We start from the raw sequence: 22,707 nt of genomic DNA, 5'->3' as shown, positions 1-22,707 counted from the left end.
CTGTTAATTATCCAAATCCATCATTCTTGGGGTAAATGAAGACTGCCTCTTTAATTCAATTTAATAGGATCATTTTCCAACTCACGATCACTTTAGCCCCAGCTGCCCGCCCACTAGTCCCCCACTGTGTCTCCCCCACTGTATCTTGACTCCGTTGGCTGTATCCTCTATGGTCTGGCTTTCTCCCATTGGTGAAAGGGGAGGGTGATGAGAGGCTTGATGGCAGCGATGGGCTGACACACTGTTGATCTCCCATGTCTTGTCTTGGCTCGGCTGGTGGCAAGCAGCAGTTCTGGGTTCCCAGTCTGCTGTGCACACTGCCTGCCTGCCTGCCTACCACACACACTCACGCACACACACACACACACGGCTCACAGTACCAGCCATGCTCACCAGGGCTTAGCTAATCTTGTCACATCAGGCCACGTTGGCTGAGTTGAGGACTTTAGCAGCAACCCCCCTCCCCCAAAACCACCACCTCCATGCACCTCCACACTTTTCCACCACTCCTTCACTGACTCCTCTCACTCACTCACTCACTCACTCACTCAGTTTCTCTCTCTCTTACTCCTTTGTTCATTTCACAAGGTCATGGGTGGCCGACTACAGCACGCGATTGGTGAGACGGGACGGCTGACGAATCCCTGTGTGTTCCAGGCGTGCTAGTAGACCTTTTCTTATGGCTAACGTGCAACAAATACTGTGACATGGAATAAATAGAAATACATTAAAACAAACATGATTGCACATTTACTGGTAACTTGTTTTTGCAAATTTGTATTTAAGTTTGCATGTGATCATATAACAAACATAATCTTACTCTATTTTCAAAAGAAAACCTTTTAGAGGCCACTTTAATGATTACTGTTACTGTAAAGGTATGGCATGCATGTCACTTGCTATGATGGCACATCGCCAAAATGTGTTTATAAACTATACAGGTGTGATTTTGTCTTGTCTTGCCTGTAGTGTGTCATAGTGGTATCAGTATCAAAACACATTTTCCATGCAACATTGCCTGACTGTGGAAACTGGACACTCGTGCCCTTTAATCCGACTTTCTATCTATAAAAGTAGAGCTATATCAAGACTGACTTAGACTGTGTTTTATATGCCTTCTAAGGGCTTCGATACAAATAACTTTCCATGCTGAGATCGGTGAGATTTACAAATCACATAAAATAAAATAAATGTTTTTATTTTTAAAATACATACTTTTCATTAAAAAAGCAATGAATGCAAAGTACTGTGTCAAAATGCTGTATGTTAAATTATCTTAAGAATGTGTTAAATATTAGCTTCCCTTATCCCATTATGTGAGGGCAAATTTGCCCCCATTTCCACAGTTCACCCCCTCCCATCCCCCGCGACTAAACACACTCAAACCCACACATACACACGCACACAGCGTTCCCCTTTAAATTTTTCCCAGACTTTCATTGTTAAGTCATTTGAGACAGACTCTGGGAGAATTTCAAATGATTTTCACCATGATTTAATTTGGTTTATTATAGGGTGATGTCAGCACAATGGGAGACGAGCCTCTAAATCCACTACATTCACCCAAAATGCCCAGATGAGATAATCATTGGTGACGTCTACGAAAACACTTATTATATTTGCCCATCGCCTGGCTGAAGCTGTTAAAACTCATCAGCGTTATTCCCATGTTTTTTTTCTCTGGGAAAGAGAAGGAAAAAAAAGTAGCTCAACTTATAGTCAAAACTGTCACCCCTTTTAAAGAGACAGTGCAACACTGTTGTGGCTGTGGACAGAGTTTATGAATGGAAAAAGACAGGACAGAGGGCTATCGGGTGTCTATTCAATACTCACTTTGTTGGCACCCAATACTAATTAAATAAAACACACAACTTTGTAATTGGTTTTACAGAGATCAACAGTTTCAAGGAAAATCAACAAGTAAAGTATCTACTGTAGTTATACATATACATTCTTCGTTAGTACATACTAATAACAGTATATTTTTACATGCTAGAAACTGAATGTGTACTGCTTGTCCCTCAACTTGTCCACACAATTTGAAAGGGCTTGGGGCTGACAAGGCAGCAGAGGAGATAAGAAATGGATCAACGTGAGCCTTTCTCATAGCTTAATTTATTTTAAATCCAAGCCCTATTTACACACTGCACACCGGCAGGCCTTGTCAGGTCCAACTAGCATTGAGATATTTAAAACCATTAATGCTGTACAGCGGCAGCCTGAACGTGTATGACACAAGCTGTCACTATGTGAAACAAAGCCAGATCTCCAACTGCCCCAGCTACCATTTTTGAAAACAGCACGGCTTCAAAAACGGTAACCATACAGTAAAGACACTGCCATAATACAGCAAATGACAACTGTCAGACCTTTCTAAATGTGAGGAAAAAGTAAAAAACTACAATGAGCATTAGAAGAAGAAGAGTACTACATTTTTCATCTAGCGAATGCACAGGCCAGATTTAGTGCATCTTTAGTGCAGGGGCGAGCCCAATAGAGGCAGGGGTCAGAATATGAAACACACTGGCTATCCGCCTCCCAACAGGCTATCCTCATGGATCAACAGCGGTAGCCATGTTGACCCGCCCCGTTATTAAAGAGGCTAATCTGTTCAACATGTCAATGTTAGCACTTTTAGCTGCGATTAATAAAAGAAGACCCCAAGAGTGCTGTGTGTGCTTTTTCAGTGCCCCAGGTTGTTTTCATTTGGTTTGTATTTTTAGTGGTTTTCGCTGTTTGCTAATTCAACAGTCCTCTTTTCTCCTATTAGCATAAACAGTGTAAATTATTAACTTTGTTAAAAGAATTATAATCGGCCCTGAATCCTATGCTCTGTAGTGGCTTTGTGTGTTTTTCTCTTTCTGCCACTGGCAAAGAGGCACTATGGCATTGCAGATATCATTAAAGCAAATGTAACTTTATAGATAGGGAACAATGTGCATGTGATGCCTGACTTTGTGGCCATTTATGTGATGCTTAAAAAATATGGCCCAGTGGCTTTCACAGGCTGGTAGTAATAGAACTGCTCTCTAACAGACTTGCTTTCTAAGTGCCTGGTGCTGTGTCTTAATTTGTAATCTAGTCAAACCAATTGTCCGCTAGCTAAAAAGGTCACAGAGACAATAGACTACACAGCCTCCCGCAATGTTGAGAAAGCCCACGGTGTCTTTTGTAGCTTTTTAACCAAAGATGTAATTAAGACACCTTCATCTTCCAGGGTGAGAAGGGCACCAACACGAGTCTGCTGGAAACACAAGAGGAACTTCACATTACTAGAAAGAGAAGTGAGATGCACACTAGGGCAGCGCATTTGATTCGAGGTAAAAAGCAGCAATATGTCACCACTAAGGACATTTGCTAAGTTTACCTGCTCGTGCAGTCAACGTGTGATTTCATACATTGTGACCAATGACTGTGGCGAAGAAAGCTTGTTGGGAAAAACTGAGTGATGCAAAGCAACACAGGAGAGGCAGAGGGGGGGGGGGGGACTTAAAGGACGTGATTTATCTGGGCTTGATTGCGTGTTAATCGAGGTTACGTGTATTAAGTGGAATCTAATTGGAACAGACACTGGCAGTCTGACAGATCGACATGATGCAGATGGATTGAGGGGGGGGAGAAAGGGGGAGTGATGGAGACAGGGAAAGGAAGAGGGAATGGGAAAGAGAAGGGTAGAGCAGTCGAGGAGAGGCAGAACAGAAGCAAATGAAACAAACCATTTTGCTACTATACCAAGCCTAACGGAAAGACTTTTGTGTCACCAGACATTAAAAAACCACAAGAGCCTTTTAAGCAGTTGAATCACAAGAAAGAAGACTCTGCTGTTAGGCTCGTCTCACGTGCGTCTCATGATTGGCGGCTGATGAGACATGTAACCCTTCTAGAGGAGGACACACACGGGCGAGATTGTGAGTGACAGGGCACAGCACTGGAGTTTGCCCTCCCCCTCCAGTTGCCACAAACATTCATTTCTGCTTTATTGGAAATGAAGGGAAAAAATACACCCGTCACAAAAAAAAACATGAGGTAAAGAGGCCAAGAGGCAGCTGCTGGAAAATTCTCACCTCGACGAGGGGACGAGCAAGTGTTCCACCGATCCTCCTGACTCTCTGCTCCTTCTGACAGGCGACAACTGTTTCGAAGGCCCTCTCCTCTCCCCAAATCTGAGGTATTTTGCTCGTGGGCTAAATGACCCTTTCAAATGTTACCAGAGTAATAGGCCGTAAAAGATGACCACCTGTTAAGGCCAGCAACTGCTGCTAACTCAAAACTAATATACCACAGACTATGTGGACGTAAAAGGAAAACATAGTTTGTGGAAAGATTTGAAGTTAAAGATATGGCATAGCATTAACATAATGTCTGTTGTAGCATTGCTCTGAATTGGTAACAGCGGATACAAAGTGTGAGTGACGTGAACGGCCTCAAAGCAGCTAATAGCCCAGGAGCAAAAATGACTGTGACCATTATCTAAATCTGGGTTAAAAATACAGTAGTTCCCAACGAAAGGGTCACTTCTACTAATAGCTGGGGTGGCAGATCAAGGGTGGCAATAACAAATTAATGTTCCAAGGTACCAGAAAATGACTAATACAATCTGTACTAACAGCAGAAGAGTAAAAATAAAAAAAGTAAAAATATAAATAGATAAACAGAGGAACTATGGGCATAATTTAGGTGCAGTTTGCAGAATACTACAGCACTTGAAACTTCACTCATCAACACAAAATGCCCAAATTGTTCCCGACATGATCCCGTCATAGCACAGAGACAGAGGAGATGCTTCGGTCATCCGTTGATTTGATCCATTATGACTGTTACACTAATGGCATTAATAAGGGCAAAATTGCTATTTTGAAACACAGAATTTTCATCCTCTTAATTTGGCTAACCTTATCGCCTTCCTTCTCTTCCTACATTAAAGTCCACTGTGTGCATGTGTGTGGGTGTATTTGAGTGTGTCTGTGCCCCCACCATGTAATGGTTATAAGGTCATCTCTATTTTCCAGGCTTGGTGTACAATGTTGTTGAATTGCAACATTTTGCATGGTTTAAAAACAACATGAGCTTTGAAATTTGACTCCCTGCTATGTTCAATAGATTGACTGCAATGTTGTATTCACCAGCTGGCCCTGATGAAATACCCTAACCGCATTTAACACTGTCTAAACAAATTTTGCTTAAAACCTTTGCATATCCATTTAATTGTAAAAAATAATAAATACAGTACAATGGACAGCACTGTGTTATACTGAAAACATTTGATAAAGATGTCAAGAGAAGTTGTTTCAAAATATGTGTCCTTGTCCAGTATGTTTAATTTACTCTTAACTTCTTGTATCAGCACAGTGAATGTGTCTGCAAGTTTCCTGTACTGTATATTTGTGCTGAATGTGAGTATATGTGTGTATGCTCAGCCCTCATCAGCCTCTAACATTGAGAGGAATGACATTCTGTGATCAAGGACATGAATTGCTCATTGATTTTTAGGGGCCAGCTTAACTATCCATTCCAATTGATTTTTAGCTTTGCTGGGTGTGCGAGTTATGGCAGTTTTAATGTATCATCTGTATGTGTACTCATCACCTACTGCAAGATTTACAATATTCTGTAGAAAATGCATATACAACAACATGTGCAAATGTGGAACAGGGACTCTTTTTCTATTATATATTCCAAGAAGTGGAACCAATAAAACCTCTTTTTTTTTAATACCTTTGTCATTATCTGCTTCTGAACTTGGTAAATGATCTATTGGGAATAACCTGCATTGTGATTTATCTTGATTCACTGATGAAAAATTAAACCAAAGTTCGTGAATGAACTGTAATCGCCCTTGATGCTAACCAGTGTTGTTTAGAGCATGCATTTTAGCTTGCAGTATCACGTAGTCACGCTAACCAGAAAAGAGTATAGAAATTTCAACAGGGCTCAAGCTCCCATGCAGCACAAACAGACAAACCAACGGCTTTGCCACAAACCATCACCACGGGAAATAAAGCATAAGTTTGAGACTTTTCTGTTTTATAAAACAGTAACCTTTTTACGTTTAGGAAATAGTGCCATCATAACTCATATTACCCATCAATTAACAATTCATATACACTATTAATAATCAATGGTTTGATGATGTAAGAGACAAAGTCAGAGCAATGTGATCCAAAAGGCGGTCTAAAGTCATCTGTCAGGTAGAAAGTCATTAAAATAGGGGCTCGTTTTCCTGCACCAAGCTTAGGTTTCACTGAGGCACGGATACATTTCTTTTCTTCAGCAAAAGGCTGTGCTCTCATATGATATTATATCCTTTGGAAAATTACTCTCAATGGCTTGTCTTTTTTGTCTTTTGTGTTTTTCTACCAATTTAAAAATAATTCAAAACGGTTTGGGTGAAGCGGTCCTCTATTTGAGGTAACTTCCTTTTGTTCAGTGAAAAGGACTGCATAAAGCACACTTTACTACAGCCTTTAAAAAAACAAGTCTGCTTAATTAATGTTTTACAAGTGCTGCTGTATTCTTAGTAAAAAAAAAGCCTCTATCAAAGCTGGCAGGTTCAGATTACGTACGCTAATTGAAATTCTGAATTTCTAAGCCAACTTCTTTTTTTCTCTGCTCCCGCTCTTTCTCCCTGCGCACACAATAAAGCCTAGTGTTTTGTAGTCCACAAATGACATCAAATCATCTAAGTAATATGGGCTTTTCTTTTTTCCTGTATTCTCATGTTCTGCTAGTGGGTTCATGAGACAGCTTAATAAAGCAGTAAATGCTTGGGAGAAGCCTGAGCGCCTACTGTGTGTGTGTGTGTGTGTGTGTGTGTGTGTGTGTGTGTGTGTGTGTGTGTGTGTGTGTGTGTGTGTGTGTGTGTGTGTGTGTGTGTGTGTGTGTGCGCACACTCGCATGCTCTCGTTTTTTACCTCCACCAGGGACCTCAAAGCATAAGGCAAAGCCTGCTTCCATACTCAAGCAGATTTTCCCAAAGAATAAAGCAAGAATAAAGCCAATAAACAAAAGACAATGACTAATTCAGAAACCAAAGCTAAAACACTTATCTCATGGGCTAGCATTGATAGCGCCCATATTAATGCAGTCTTAGCTAAATGAATATCATTTACAGGTTATACATACGTTAGGTGCTGGAGGAAGGCAGGCTGTGTGAACAGCTGCAGGTGTGGGAGCAGCAGAGACGAGGCCGAGCTTGGACATCCATCACAGACACCAAAAGGCACAATAGAGGAAACACAGGTTTCTATGCACTGGTGACAATGATTTGAGATGTAGTTGGAGATTGGATCAACTAGGATATGGAACAAAATCTTTTTATCTTAGTTTGTAGTCTGCACATACACGTGTGTTCTCTTCTATGGGAAAGTTTCCTTCCGTCATTGTTTATCTGGCTAGGTAGCTGTAGTGGGCAATTACATAAATTACACAATTTAAAAAAATTTCATACTTCATAACCTTTGTCCTGAGTTAATCATTGCAGGGAAAGAAAACTGCTTCTCTTCTCTTTTATATTTACCCAAACTCCCTCCTTTCAATGGTGTATTATTTTATTGGCTTGTTTTGCGAGCATAATAACTTTGCATTCTTTTCCCAAGGTCAGTTTCTAGTGTGCCACGCGGAGTATTTATACATAGGGCTTTTCAGGTCAGTTCCATTGTATTTACATCAAATAATTTTTGATAAGGGATGTAAAAGACCTATAAACCCAATGTCATAAACGGGAGAGGTGTAGCTGAAATAAGGACAAAAGATCAACGGCTGAATCTTTTCTTATCTTAGACACGTTGATATTTTTGAGTCAACTCTCTTCCCTCCTCCCCTCCAACCCCAAACCCCAACCCCCGCCTTTCTCCCTCTCTCTCGTTCGGAGCATGGAGCACGGAGTAGAAGCGTTGACTTGTTAGATTTAGTCCAATGGCTTCCCAGTGCGGCTAGCAAGCAAGCTCTTGTTTCATAGAGAAGTACCTCCCCTGTTATCTCCCTAGCACTATAATCACTTAACAAAGACTTGGGCATTTGCACAAATTAAAACATCAATAATGCATACGTGCTTTTCAGTTTTGAGCTGTAGTGTCCCTGTATTGGGATGAAATACCCCCTCTACCAGTGGAAAACTCTGGCTCGCCATCTTATGTCCCACAAACGACTTAAAGAAGCCACGGCCCTGCTTTGAGCAACAACCCCCGTTCTTTTAAAGTTGAGGCTAAAGCTGTGGTGAACATTTGGGATCTGCTATGGTAACGGGACAAAATGGCTGGGCTGAGTGGGATGTGGAAGTTGTTTTAAAGCAAGAGGCGGTAAGTGGTGGTGGTGCATCAATGCAAACAGGCAACACCCTTGAGTGGCGCAGCGTGGCATCCTTCCATAAACAACACCACCGCCGTGTCCCCGACATTTATGATTTGTGGTCTGAATGGCAACACAGGCCTGATTCTAATCCAAGTCTACATGTTTGCCCTATCGTTACATGGCTAAATCTGCCCAACCTAGTCTCTTATTTTCCCAGATGAAAACACCAGACGCTTCATATGGTTGTCAGAGAGCTTTGCTTAAAACAAGTCCTTCTGTATGAGAACATTACACTTGGACAAGGAAGGGAAGGGCGGGAGCATCATGGGAAAGCAGTTTAGTGACACTTTGAAACCAGAATGCTATTCAGGCTACTGTTTAATTTGAGAGAAAAAAAACTCCATATTTCTTACTGCAGTTGTGAATATGAACTGTTTTGCACTGACTATAGAGGTTTGGAGGAGTTAAGTATTATTATTGGACTTGTAAATCCATGACCAGTACCATTCCAACACCAATAGAGGACAAGCCATCCTATACAGATGGCCTCAAGGACAATTAGCAGTAATGATTGGTTGCTACATAAATGAGAAAAATTCTATTTGCTACTGCACTTGCGGATGATCACAGACCAAATGCCTCTGACAATAATATGGATGGCTGCTTTAAACTTCGAGGTTACATGTAAATGCTAGTAAAATATACAGTACACCGGAAAAGAACATTTCTAAATTGTCTGTCTTTCTCTATTATATAAAGAATATAAATTAAAGAAAGGTAGAACTTTAAATCTTTTACAAACACCAGATTGTCATGAAGAATAAAGAGATGAGACAAACAGCATGGTGATCTAAAATATTATCTCTTCAATCATATCCTTTTCCCCAGATATCTTCATTTCCCCCCCTCCCTTCTCTGTCAGTTAGTCTGGCAAACAATCCCCTTGTTAGCAAACTGTTAAGACAGCCACTCGGTACACAAATTGCGCTCGACCAAGCGAATTTGTTTTGCAAGGGTGACCTGTTTAATCATCTCATTTTCTTTGGCGGACATTTATTCATCTGGTTTCCACGGTTACAGAGAACATTAAGGGGCTACAGTAATAAGGCTGGAGAGTCAAACAGGTAATAAAAAAATTAACGCCATTTTCCAGCAGCCGAGGACAGTGGGTGAAATGAATCAAGGGAGAGGGGAGAGAAGCAGCGGGGGGAACAGGGGGTGGGGGTGGGTTGTGTTGGGGGGGCTCCAATATTGTCCAAACAATAAGCCTTAGCGGTTATTTTACTCTGTAGATCAGGTGGTGCTGTTATGGACATGACACTTTGGGCACAGAGCAGGAGAGATAAAGCTTTTAAAGTGGCCCTGCTCCTTCTTTATTGTCATTTAGCGATTACGTATCAGAACAATTAAAAGTTAGCCTGAGATATCTATTAACTTTGCTTTTTTTTTTTTTTTCCTGAGCTTCAGTTGGAAGATAATTTGCACTCCTGGTCATGCAACGTGTCAATAACATGCAAGGGACAACATGACATTTACTAGATGCCCTGCTGAGAAATGTTTCACAGTCCTCCCAAGTTAAATCATGTTTTCTTAGAATCTTTTAAACAACTGAGCAACAGCAGAAGAAAAAGAAAAATAACATTGGAGAATACAGAGTTCATTTTCTAACTATGGACCTGGACACCAATTGAAAGAGTCCAACTTCTTGCCAAATATAGAAAATTCCAGCACAATAGGGGGAACAGGTGCTGAGGGCCCATAGAAAGTGATGAAGCCAAAGAGCTGGGTGGCTGCTGAATGCCAAATAAGGCAGTGAGACACGTTGCACCAAGGCACAAAACAACCTACTGTAATGTGATTTTCTGAGTCTGATGACAGTCAATGATTCCCCAACAAACTATTACACAATATTCTCCTGTGTTTAGACAATATACATATTCAGGGCTGTTTTCCACTTAAATAATAAACGAACAAGAGAAAACAAGCAACACATTTTACACATTACTCATTTCTCCACTCCTACCAAAAGTATTTTTAATTGACAGCAGGGGTGTGGCACTCCTAAAATATGCACAAATGTTCTCAACCTAACCCTTAATCATTTAAATTGTCTGGTTTAACCTGTATTTGGGCATTTTATGACTCTGCCAACACCTGTCCCCCACCTTTGTGGAAAACAAACCAAATTGAATTCTTTCTTTGCTTTCTGTCGTGTTACTTGTATACATGTTGTTTCGGGGGTGGCTCCATTGTGACTGAGGTCGGAGATGGAAGCACAACTGATGGCAGACGTCTCTCAGGAGAGGGAGGGATATATAAATGTCAGCCGACCTGGCCCCCCACACACAGAAGCATAGGGTACGCTCCCTAACATCAAACACACACTGCTCACGTGTCACAAGGAGCGCTCTCCCCTCCTCACCCCTGACTCAGGCAGAAGCCCGGAGAAACAAACTCCCGTCATACATGCGGGGTGAAATCCCCAAAAGGGGATACAGAATGGACAGCAGAGACGGAAGAAAAAGGCTAAGCTATGGTTATGGGACTGCCAACTGTTCTGCTAACAGCCTCTTAACAGGTGTGGACTCTAGAACCATGTAATCCTATCAAGTTACCAAGGAAAAAAAAGAAAAAAAGGGGGGGGAAGGAAAGAAATCCGGCAAACTGCGAAGTGGGCTCTTCCCCTCTCTCCCCCTCTTGCCCTTCTCTTCGCTATCTTTCTGTCTCTGTTGGCACTGACAGAAATGAACAGCTGGGCTTCAGATTTATAATGTACTGACAGTAATTATTGCTGGTGCTGCCTGCTACTGACCCAAGTGAATAGAATGTCACATGAAAAAACACACAGCAGTAGGGGGAACCTGAAGCTGAGGGGTGACGGGTTGGAGACTGTGTGGAAGATGTGTGTGTGACATGGAAGAAAGAGGAGGGCAGTGTTTAAACGTCACTACGTTCGTGTTTGCAGTCAATTACGGACGAGGACAGGGGTATTGGCTCTGTAACTCGGCAGAGCAAACATTTTCTCGCACACAGCGAAGGTGACAGAAAAAAAAAGGTTCCATGTTTGTTTGCGCAGATTTCTTCTCTTTCCTCTTATCAAAAATAAAGCCATCGACAGTAAAGCAGCCACCAAATTTCTGTCAAAGAAAAGGTGATAGAGATCTGAAACTAAGAGATGTGCTCAACACTAAAAAACAGTGCTAAAGTGAGATGATTTTTTTTTTTTAACACCTACTCTTCTCATTTTTTTAAGCTTTTGCTTCTTGCTGAATAACTCACGACAATTAATAAAAAAAACAAAACAAGAACAAATACAGCATTGATGTTGGACCACACAATGTTTCCGTCATTATATCAACCCAGCCTGACCCCACCTACTATATTTGTTCCAGAGATAAGAGGGTCAGGAGATAAACTATAAATTTATAGCTTGTGTCAATCATTGTCCGAGACATTAAATAGTTAACCCCGCATCTGCTGCTTCCTTTTATACACATTTAGTTGTTTGAAAGTTGTGTTCTGTCAAGTTCTATACCCACTAACCTACGTACGGACTGGTTCACACCTTAAGAGCCCCTGCCACATTTAAATGGATTAGTCACCACATTTTGTGCCGGCTTAATCTTTCTTTTAGCTGGCCTAATAAGTATGCTTCGATAAGCGAAGCATGCAAATTCATTCATGGCCAGTGGAGACCATGCTTTCAGACAAATGCGCCAAAGTCTTCCACTCTGCTAATTACCTCTTCATTTTCCCCTTTTCCCCTCTTATATAGCATATCAACTACTAGAGATTATTCTTCTCCCTTACTTTGCATGAAATTATAATTTCATATTTAAGATTAGGAAATTGAGTCTGGGAAAAAAAAAGTTACTGGAAGCTTCTCTCTTGACTCACACAAGAATACATGACATGGCATATTCAGCTGTGAGACTAAAAGCAGGATTTCTTTTCCGCTGGTTACACTGAGACAAATGGGACAGAAATATGGGGAAAAAAGACTAATTTCTTACAGAAAATAATACATGATAAAACTTTTTTTTTCCAAATTATTGACACTTTATAATTCATTGCCATCATTTTGGAGAGAGTGTAATTAAAAAGGATACTTTGCTGTTTCCATTTCCCTTATTTTTAGTAAAGCAGTTTAACAAACTTGCATTATCTCTGATGATAAAAATTTGGCCCGTTACATTTTAGATAATAACGGCAATGAAGACCCAAGGTGCAACCTGTTTATCATTCTGGAATATTTCTTCACCGAGTATTAATTAGGCCATTACTCCAGATTGGTGACGGGAATCTTTGAGGTTTTAATTAGGTGTTGGCCACTGCATGAGTGCACAGGATTGAAGAAAGGGGGTGGTGATGCCATTTGCCTTGCTCCTGGCCCATATCAAGTAGCCCTGAACACTTTGGCTATTGCGGCAAGATGCATGGCAGCCCACGTGCATCTGGAGTTTATTTGATCGTTTGATCTCTAATGTTTCCTCTTTCTGCCGGTAAAAAAAAAAAAAGGCCAGTTGGTGTGATTTGGGTATTAAAAGACGGGGGTTAAGGTAATTATGGTGTTGGGTGGCTTGTGTCTGATGACTGGGCACATGCTCAATCAGGACTCAGCTGTCCCTCTCTTTCTGCCCCCCACACACACACACACACACACACACAAAACACACACACACACACACACACACACACACGCACACGCACACGCACACGCACACCTCCCTCCCCTTGTCTGCTGTCTATGTTCCCCCTTCTCTCCCCCTGCCACTCTGCTAAAACCAGGCATAACACACACAGCCTCGCGTAACATCAATCAAATACTGAGAGCGGACCATAAAACTACACAAACATTTACGCTGCCATTAACTACTGTATTTCACACTTATTTAATAGTTCTTGTCTGATGTAGATGTAAAATCAGAAAAATAAATTTAAAGATTGAAAAGGAATTATTTTAGCAAGGGAAATTAAAAGAAGAAATCCAATGGCGAGTTGCAATTTTTAAATATAAATTCAGATGTTGCAACTCCATTTGTTGCGTCTCTATTTTTGACATTTAAAAAAACAAAACAAAAACACGTAGCAAAATAAAACCTATATACAAATTTAGGCATTTATCTTCAAACAATTTCAACTAAGAGAGTGATGTAAATTGAGTAAGAATATGCAATGCAAATGTAAGTGATAACAACAATCATATATTTTGGTATCATTTGAACAAGGTATTTAAAAAATAAATCTTGAGAATGTGAGTGTTTTTCCCCGGTTGACAAGGCGATACTAATCACCTCGTTGCTGAGAAGCACTCTTCCCTGACAAGGCTCCTTAGAATACAAGGATCCCCCAGGAGAAATCGGCATGAAAGAGGTTAAAGACAATGACTCGCATTTTTTTCCTCCAAATGTCTCCCTGTTAAATTTATTTCAAAACTCTGTTAATCTGCTGTACACAACATTCCCATTAGCATAGCCCAGCCCCCTAATAAAAATTCCGGCTAGTTTAATTAAAAAATGTAAATTTACTGTCATCCAAGGAGCAGCAGAAATAGGAGTGCAACAGCATATTTTATTGCTTAAGACATCAAATTGATTCAGGTTATTGCTAAATTGTGATAAAAGGTTATTGAGGGCCTTCAGAACTGGGCTTGTTTTTCTCCCTCATTTCATCCTGGTTTTGTGGAAGGCCGTAAAAGATGGAGAGGGCCACAAAGGGTTAATGAGACAACTCAGTGAGGGAGAAGGCAATCAACATTATGACTCATAAGTGGGTAGAAAAACATTTTCAGAGCTGACGAAAAGTTTGAAATTAGGGTGTGTCACGATAACAGTTGTACTTGTTTGTTGTTATTTTAAACTCTAATACAGGACACCCTAAATAACCTGACATAATAACCAAGCCTTTATGTCTATCTCTTGAATGTGTTTGTGAAAGCCTGTGGTCACAGTGGTCTGCTATACAGTCTCTCAGAGTTTTATTTAATAAGAAACATTATCTTAAAATTTTTGTTTGTTTGTTTTTAAATAATACTGCCACATACAAGTTAAATAGCAGAAAAGCCTATTTGGTGTCAAGAGTGCTAAACGGCAAGAATAGAAAGAGCTATGAAAAAATAAGTAATTGTTAAGAGGATTCAAATGAGACACAGAGAGAGTACATAACTGGCAAAAACATATTAAAAAGAACAGCCTGGAGCAAAACCTGCTTGAATGAAGTTTGCATTACAGATTTTTTTTTTTCCAAAAATGTGAAAAGACCAAAAAAAGAAAAAAATTATTCTGTATATAAATACTTTTCTGAGAATCATTTCTGTAATTTAAAACACTGATATGATTTTAAAAGTAATAACCTGCTCAAAAATATACCCACAACCTTTACTAAATATGTACATACTGTATGAGTTTAAAATAAAGCGTTTTAGATCAGATGAGATTTATCAAAGTCAAAGGGAACCCATAACGTCTCGAAAAAGTTATAGTTCAGTTATTGAGTAGTTATATTTACTTGTGGTGCAAATAATTAAATACAGAGAGGGGCTATTAATACACACACATGTACAAAGGGAAGAAACCACTGCATGCAAACAGAGAGTACACGCAAGAACTTAATGTGAACGAGATTATGACTTATTTTAAAACACACACACAAACCCTTCTTACAAGTAAAGAGGCGAGGAGAGTGACGCTCATAAGTATAAGCTGTAATCCAGTTAACAACAGGACAAGTTTATCCTCCCAAAAGTACGCACTGAATGACTGTTGTTAACCTGACAGGTAACAAGTCAAATTCAATTTTAAATGATCTGCCCCACAGGTGCATTTGCACAAAAATAGTAATCAATGAGAACAATCTCATTAAATATTTTAATTAAATATAGTGTTTTTTTTCCAATATAATTTTACCTAACATGTAATGCATTTGATTGATCATACTGTTTACATTTAAATGCCAACCAATGTACTGCATTTACACTAATTAGAAGTACCTGGAAAGGTGTTCGCCCTGCTCCTGTGCCATTTACATGTGTGACAACATGAGCAACACAACAGTTTGTTTGTATTGTCCCCTTGGTAACAAACCCTTAGGCCATTCAATGTACCCTAATGGCAGTGCCAGTGCCTCTGTGGGTAAAACCAATACCTGTATTTTACAGTACCAATACTGGCTTTTTTATAAAAAACATGTTATTAACTAAAGAAACTAAACAAGCAGGAAAACACGGACGAAGAAAAAGAAAAGCCTGACAGGGAGTTGTGCTGGTCTCATGTCCTAGAAGAAAAATATACTCTGACAAGAGAAAATGAAACTGGCTTTGTGAACTTTCTTCACATGTCTACTGCATGTAACACGGCGTCCCGAGTCGTGTGCTGGGGAAATGGGCAATCATATTTGATATTGCAGTCACCTTTGGGCACTGTCTAGCTATAAATAAGAGTGTCGCAACACATGGGTATACGTATGCGCTGCTGGCACATAGTTTAATCATGAACAACTTCCCCTCTCTGTGTATTTAGCCAGAGATAAGGCACACCTTCAACTGTCAGCTAATAAAACATATCTGGCAAAGATAGAAAAGAAGAACAGTACTCACCATATTCAGGGAAGTCGAAGTTAAATCCTCTCAGACATGTAACTTTCATAATATTACTCAACTCTGTTAGAAAGTCATTCAAATGTTGGTTCGTGGAGGGGGAAATAAAGCGGAAAAGTAACTACATAAAAAAGGCTTCCTTCAATCATGCACTAAACTCCTTGACATGTAATCTGTCAATAGTTTGTTGCTGAGATAATGCCGGCTGCCACAAGCGGATTTGATTGGCAGCTTAGGGTCTGGCCCCTCCTTCCTGTGGTTTGACAGGGGGTAGGTGAAAGAATATGGAGCCTCCCCCTTCCCTGTTCTCTCTCTCCCTCTGTCGCTCTCTGTGTCGCTCTCTCTCTCTGCCTCTCGCGCGCTGCCTCTCTCCCGCTCGCTCTCTGCTTAGCCCCCATACACACACACACGCACAGACCAAGCTGTTGGTGATGTTGTCTGAATAGGCTGATAGGAAATTATGGCAGAGGAACCGGAGCAGTTTTTTTCTCCCTCCCTCAGTGGGCTGGCCTTTTCCATCTTTGTGGTCTTCTAGCCTTTCAACTCTCTTGGGGTGGAGCCTCCACTGCCTCTATTCAAATGAACGGAGCACAACACTTTAAAAAAAGCTTTTGGGTGAGGAAGAGATTACACGTTTATTAAAATATATTCCACTTTTATTGCGCACAAGTATTTGAGGATTTTAGACTAATTATTTCAATCAAATACAGTCACTTTTTAAACACCATTATTTCATTATTGATTTATATAAAGTACAACTGCAGTGTAAAGGAATATTTTGGCAGTTTTGTCAAGTCACCTAACTATTTAATCATCATTGAATGTCACACATTAAAGGAACACAACTGCATACGATTCAAAATGTGTGTTCTTTTATGTGTCTTGCCAGAAGCGTCTAGAGTTTTTAAAATATTTGACAAATATATCACTTCAACACTTTAGCTTGAAACAAATAACTCTTTCACTTCTGTCACAAAACAAGAGATCCTCTTTATTTCAGTGCCATGCAGTATACCTTCTTTGCCTCGCTCCCTCAGCGCACACTCTTTCGCCTTCTCTCTCTCTGATAAGCTATCAGTTTTCATTGTAATTTCAGGTGAAATGATAAACGACAGCCGTTACCAGGTGACAATGAATACTTTATAAGACAATCCCCTTATTTGCCTGGCAGTTTCTTTCGCAGTGGCATGCAAAGTGCCTCTGTACCATTTGTACATTATGCCCATATACTGTAAACATGGCTCTATGTCAAGAATGTGGAATTTACAAAGTGACACCAAATAACAAAAAGTCTAAACTTTGAAAGGTCACTGGATATTCCGGTTTTCCACAGCAGTTGTATTTTGAATAAAGGTGATGTATAACTAGCATTTACTGGTCATAGAAAAGAGGAAATGAACAACTTTATGGCTGTGAACCATAATGCAATGATACATAGTCCTGGCTTCAGTTCCTGAGTGCTGTCAACAAAGTCCAAAGTATGTACATAAAACAGGTATTGGTTGATTATGAAATTATGATGACTCATCTCGGTTAATAATGGGGAAAAAAGCTTTGTCTCCTCCTTCCTTACTCTCATAAAGGAAAATGTCCTTAAAAGAGTTTCTATCAAAAGTTTCCACCCTTGATCTAACATTGTACTGTAAATACTAGAGTTTTTGTTTGTCATGATAAAAAATCTAATTGTTTTAAATGACGTGACTTGGCAGGCAGACCTTTTCTATTGCAAAGGTGTGAGACATTTGCCAAATGTCAGTCCTGTTCTTCATCAATCACATATTGTACAAACAAACATATTTTTAGATTAGTGAGACCTGGTAAGGTCTGACACCCATGTGGATCATTACTGAACAAACTGTGGGCTGAGTACAGTCTTAACATGTTTATAAATCTCTGTTATTTACTGTAATATCATGCAAAAGGCATGGAATGTTGTCAATGAAGCTAAAATATAATCTGGGGCTGTAATTCTTAAAATAAAAAATAAAAGTGTTGAGCTCTAAAATTGATATTTCTAGCAGTCTGGCTGCAACCCTGGGATGTTTTCTTCCACACAGCATATCACTCAAAAAGAAAACAAAACTACTACAGTATATTTAAACTTGATATTGGGGGAGGTTTTGGTTTGCAGGTTGAATTCAATTCATGTCCACAGGAGGGAGGGTTTGTCGTCCATGCATTACAGCCCTCTGGCCCTTGAGCTGCCATCTTTGGGCCCAAAACCATTACTTTTCAAAAGGAGCTGTGGGGATTTTCGTTTGATGTGGTCTGAGGGTATTGTATGGTGCATGCGGGAGAATGTTGAGGGCAAGGTGGAGTGTGTATGCGTGTGAGTGTGTGTGTGCGCGCTGCCGTGCGTGTGACATGGCAGGGGTACATCAGTCAAAGGGCTGCCGGGCCAGACGTTTGGCTGCCCCTGACAGTGCACTCCAGGAGGGGCTGGTCTGGTGAAGGGCCCACTCCGAGTCCGCCATTCCCCAGGACAAAAGCTAGAGCCCAGTTGATAGATGTGAATTCAGTGGCTTTTGTGCCCAAAGCCCAGAGACATGCCGAGTGAGAAATCTGACCTTTGCCGAGAGTCAGATTTTGTTTTTTAACCCCTCTTGCTGTCTCTGGCAGTTCGGGGCAAAGAGTGAGTGAGCGAATGGGAGGAGATGGAGTGGGTGCAAGTGGGCATGGGGTGGAGGTCTGTCCTAACTGGTGGAGTGTACAGGTGGGGGATTACACAGGAGGATTGGCACGAAGCACTTCTACTGCATCTAACTTTAAACACAACATATTAAAATAGTTTGTGTTTTTCCGCAGACAATGGACCAAGTTTATTCTTGATATTCACTGTCATGTTGTTGTCAAATTGGCAGGAAATTGAACGTGTAAAAGCTTAATTCTGAAGCAGGGGCTTTTAAAGTGGGATTCAACAAGAGTTCACCCTAGTGTTATCCAAGGTTGTCTGTGATGTGGGATATTATTCCCTCTCACGTCTGTTTATATTACATTATATATTTATTTTTAAGCAGAGAAGGAGCTGAATATTAAACTTACACACAAATACAGCCAGAACAATGATGGCAATACACCACTTCTTGATGATCATCATTTGCATTACTGATGACAATGATTCTTCAGAATCTCATTTGATTTGTATAACTTCTTTGTAGCTGTACATACAGCTACACACATGGCGAAATCTCATCACAGGTACACACTTGAAAGCAATTAACATGGAGTTTGTATGAGGTATAAGGTATACGTGTATGTCAACATGCTGCAATGCCTTCCTATATTCATGCACTGTTTATGATATTACATGAATTATGATATAGCATGTTGCTTAGCGGCAGTGTGCTGAGAGCAGAGATTTTGTAGATAGAATAGGCCTATGTTTTTGAGTCATACATTTTTCTTGACACTGCTTTCATCCCCCGGCCGTAATCATCATATCTCCCCCATTGCTCTCCCGGATGCAGACATCCATAATGCAATCTTCCTAATTTTGATCCCTCGCAATCTGGTTTTTAAAAGGGAGGGGGGAAAAGGGACATATTTCTGAAGGCTTGCTCCGTAATCATTTTAGACAGATAGCCTTTCCCATTGCAGATGAGCAAATATTTGTAAACCAGCTATCTAATGGAAAATTAGAGTGAAATTAGAGTGAAATTCATGACAGTGAAATCCGATTATCTGTAATTCTATTATGCCATTTTAGCCCACACAGCATATTTTTGTAGAGTTTTTCCATAAATACCTATGCCAGGGGTCCTGCTAATCAAATAAAATTGAAATTCATCTTCCCATTAAATTCAATTAGCTGCAATTTCTAAAGCCTAACAAAGATTTTAATTACTAAATTATAAAATTCTCCCTTGCCAAATTGGGGAGAGAAAATGTGCATACCCTGCATCTGAAAAACAAACCCATGAAAGGAAATTGTTGATCAAAAAAGATATCCAGGGGAAAATAACATTAGGGAGAACACTGGGGCCTTTATTCAGCGAGTCTGGGTGGGGAGTGACGTGTGCCAAGCGCTAGGCTCCTGGGCCGGAGGAAATGAACTTAGCTGAGGTTCTCTCTGTCTCTAAATGTCTGCCCTCAGAGTTATTATGCTGTAATTGACTAATTGACACCTTAATTTCATTTATGGGGCTCCTGTGTTCATAAAGCAACCTCTGGGTGGGGCAGTGGTCTTGAACGGAAGCAAGGAAGTTACCATCCAGGACACCAGGTAGGGCCTTAGGCCTTCAGTTCTGTGCTTGGCAGATGACGATTATGCATTTGATAATGAAATGGTCAGGAAGAACATACTGACTTAGCAGAGGCTTAAGGAGCATCTTACTCATATGTTTAAATCCCTCTGATGCATGCTGATGGGTAATAATCATGCAAGTCCAGTCTTACAATCTGTCACTGAAGACACAAATTACCTCATTCAGGGTCAAAGGAGTTTAGTTGTGGGAAGTAAGGTTGGTAAACTATGAAATGGGGATTCTAGCTAATTTTTATTTTATTTTTATTTTGGCTTCTTTAACTTCATCAATTTTGTATTGTTGTATCCTGGCTCTGTTTTACACGAAATGTGAGTGCAACTGAAACCAGGAATTATTGCTGGTAACGTTTAGTGGCGAGCACACTGCTAATAGGACAGCTCTGGGGTCTCAGGTCAGCCACCAGGTCCATTTCCCAGCCACCCCCTGCTCCTCACCAGTGGGCCACTAAAATAACAGCTCAGCACCCTCTGCAGACTACAAAGCTCAATCTGAAAAGGCACCTGCTGCTGTTATTCACTTTAGCTCCCTTGGCAGCTCACTCTGTCTGTTTAAAGGACACCTAAAAGCGAAAGACTTACTGGGAAATGATGAATTATTTAAGTATGATGTCTAATTGTTTCAAGGCAGACATCTTGTTTCTGGAAGGTAAAGGGGGTGGGGGTGGGAGTGCATGTTGGGGGAGGAATCTTTATGAAGAGGTCTGTCTGCTGTGTAATTTAGACTCGTACTTGAAGTGGCTGGGTAAATATGACCAAACGGAAACTTTAATCTGCTTTTTCCACACCCAAGCTGGCTGGGTATTAAAGATAATCTGTTTTGTGTGTCATATGGTGGGAGATATAGATGGAGTTAATTTTTTAGAGACAAATCTGATATTTGTCAACTGGTTGAAAAAAAAACAGGGGATTTTCTCCTAATCCTCCCTTGGATGTGAAGGCGCGTTAACAGCAAAATGCAGATGGTGTTCTGTGCGCGGAGAGTACCCAGCACTCAGCGCAGTGCATACGGAACGGCGCAGCTAGCCTCGCTAGGGCTCAACACAACCTGCAGATAGCGAATCCCCCCCCCACCCACATTCAATTAACAAGTCACTTGTGAAAGCAGAAGCATTTTAGTTTGTTCCAAAGCGCACACTTTGCAAAATACATTTCTTGGTTTCTTTTTACTTTTTGTTTCCTTGCTGACATAACATCCTTACTTCTAGGCTGTGTTCATCAAATATTCAGTTGCAACTCAATTCCAATAAGGAAAAGAAAACAAATTATAAATAAAATGGAGGCATAAATCTTTCAGGATCCTAATTCTAACTTTCCCTTGGAGTGTTTCTGTCTTTATTTTGTCACATTAAGCAGTTTTGCCTTCCGTTCCCACTGCTAGGCGTGGCTGATTTTACACTGGTGGAAAGAGCCCTTTATTCTTCTGCTCTCTTGTTTTGGAACACTGTGTATTTTGTAGTGTCACTTCTTTTATGCACAATTATAACTTGTGTAACTTCTGGTTTTGTTTTTATGAGAGACAGAACAATAAAACCTACTGTATGTGATGTTCTTTTTTTGGTTGCAGTGGGACTGCTGTAAGCCTGCACTTCACCCCGTCAAGTATAACTCCAGTATGACTACAGCCGGTCGCCACAGTAATGCAAAGCTGTCCTGACTGCTTTATCTTATCCAGTATTTTCTCCGTTCATTTTAGCACCAGAATGCAACATAGGCACAGTGCTTTGGATGCATTCCTAAACCGCTTTGTGGCTCTGCATTACATTTGACATTGCATTGATAGTCATCGGGTGGCCTTTCACAAACTTTCAGGTCAAATATATTTAGTTCCACTTCCTAGCTTCAAAGAGAATAAACAACTCTGAAAACCTACCTGAGAGGACCATATGGTGCATGCATTGAAATACAGCAGACCATATTATTGTGTAGATGGGCTTAAGGGTGTGTACTTCTAAACCAATTATTGAATATATAGCTACTAAGGTTGACAGTATGGGACAGAGCAGATTAATGTCAATAGGTGAGGGAAGACGCTGACAGCTTAAAACCTACAATATGGGCAGAGAGACAAACCATAAGACCTGCAAACTCCAGATAAACTGAACGTATTTGCCTTCACATAGACTCTCACAGTATCTCATATAGTCACTTTAATGTTTAGAACAATGGCTGTTTCTGTCCTTGCTATAGGTTCTATAACAAGGGACTACTCCAAAAAACAAAACAAAAAATCAAACCAGAATTATGTATTTACTAGAACAGAAAATATTTCACTCACAGATCAAAAGGAATTGTTCTCCATTAAAGACTACATAGTTACAAATACTTGCAGGAATATTATCAAACTGCAATTTCTCCTTATATTTCAGGAAAAAGCAGTAAGGAAGAATCAAAATTGAAACGCAACAGGCGAGGAAGCTATATTAGTCCGCAGTGTGTGTATTTGTTCTGCACAAGTTGACTTCTATTGATTAGTCCTACAATAGACAAAAGTTGACATTACATGCACTATGAAATTCAGCATTTTTCTAACCTTCAGCAATGCTTGTCATTCGCTTAGAAA

The 22,707-nt window shown here is 40.3% G+C and overlaps 1 protein-coding gene across 1 annotated transcript in view; it reads right to left on the bottom strand.

Annotated features, from left to right (window-relative positions):
- casz1 (castor zinc finger 1) overlaps positions 1-16,235 on the bottom strand; it is a 74,609-nt gene extending 58,374 nt beyond the window's left edge. The window contains exon 1 of the mRNA XM_028583084.1: positions 15,884-16,235. Within this exon, the coding sequence (XP_028438885.1) occupies positions 15,884-15,932 (49 nt within the window). The 5' untranslated portion in view covers positions 15,933-16,235. The remainder of the gene's footprint in view (positions 1-15,883) is intronic.
- Positions 16,236-22,707: the final 6,472 nt, after the last annotated feature.

This window comes from Perca flavescens, chromosome 7 (assembly GCF_004354835.1).
Source record: "Perca flavescens isolate YP-PL-M2 chromosome 7, PFLA_1.0, whole genome shotgun sequence".
NCBI lineage: Eukaryota > Metazoa > Chordata > Actinopteri > Perciformes > Percidae > Perca > Perca flavescens.
Note: the sequence above shows the minus strand (reverse complement) of the source record. Positions and strands in the feature narration are given on the sequence as shown.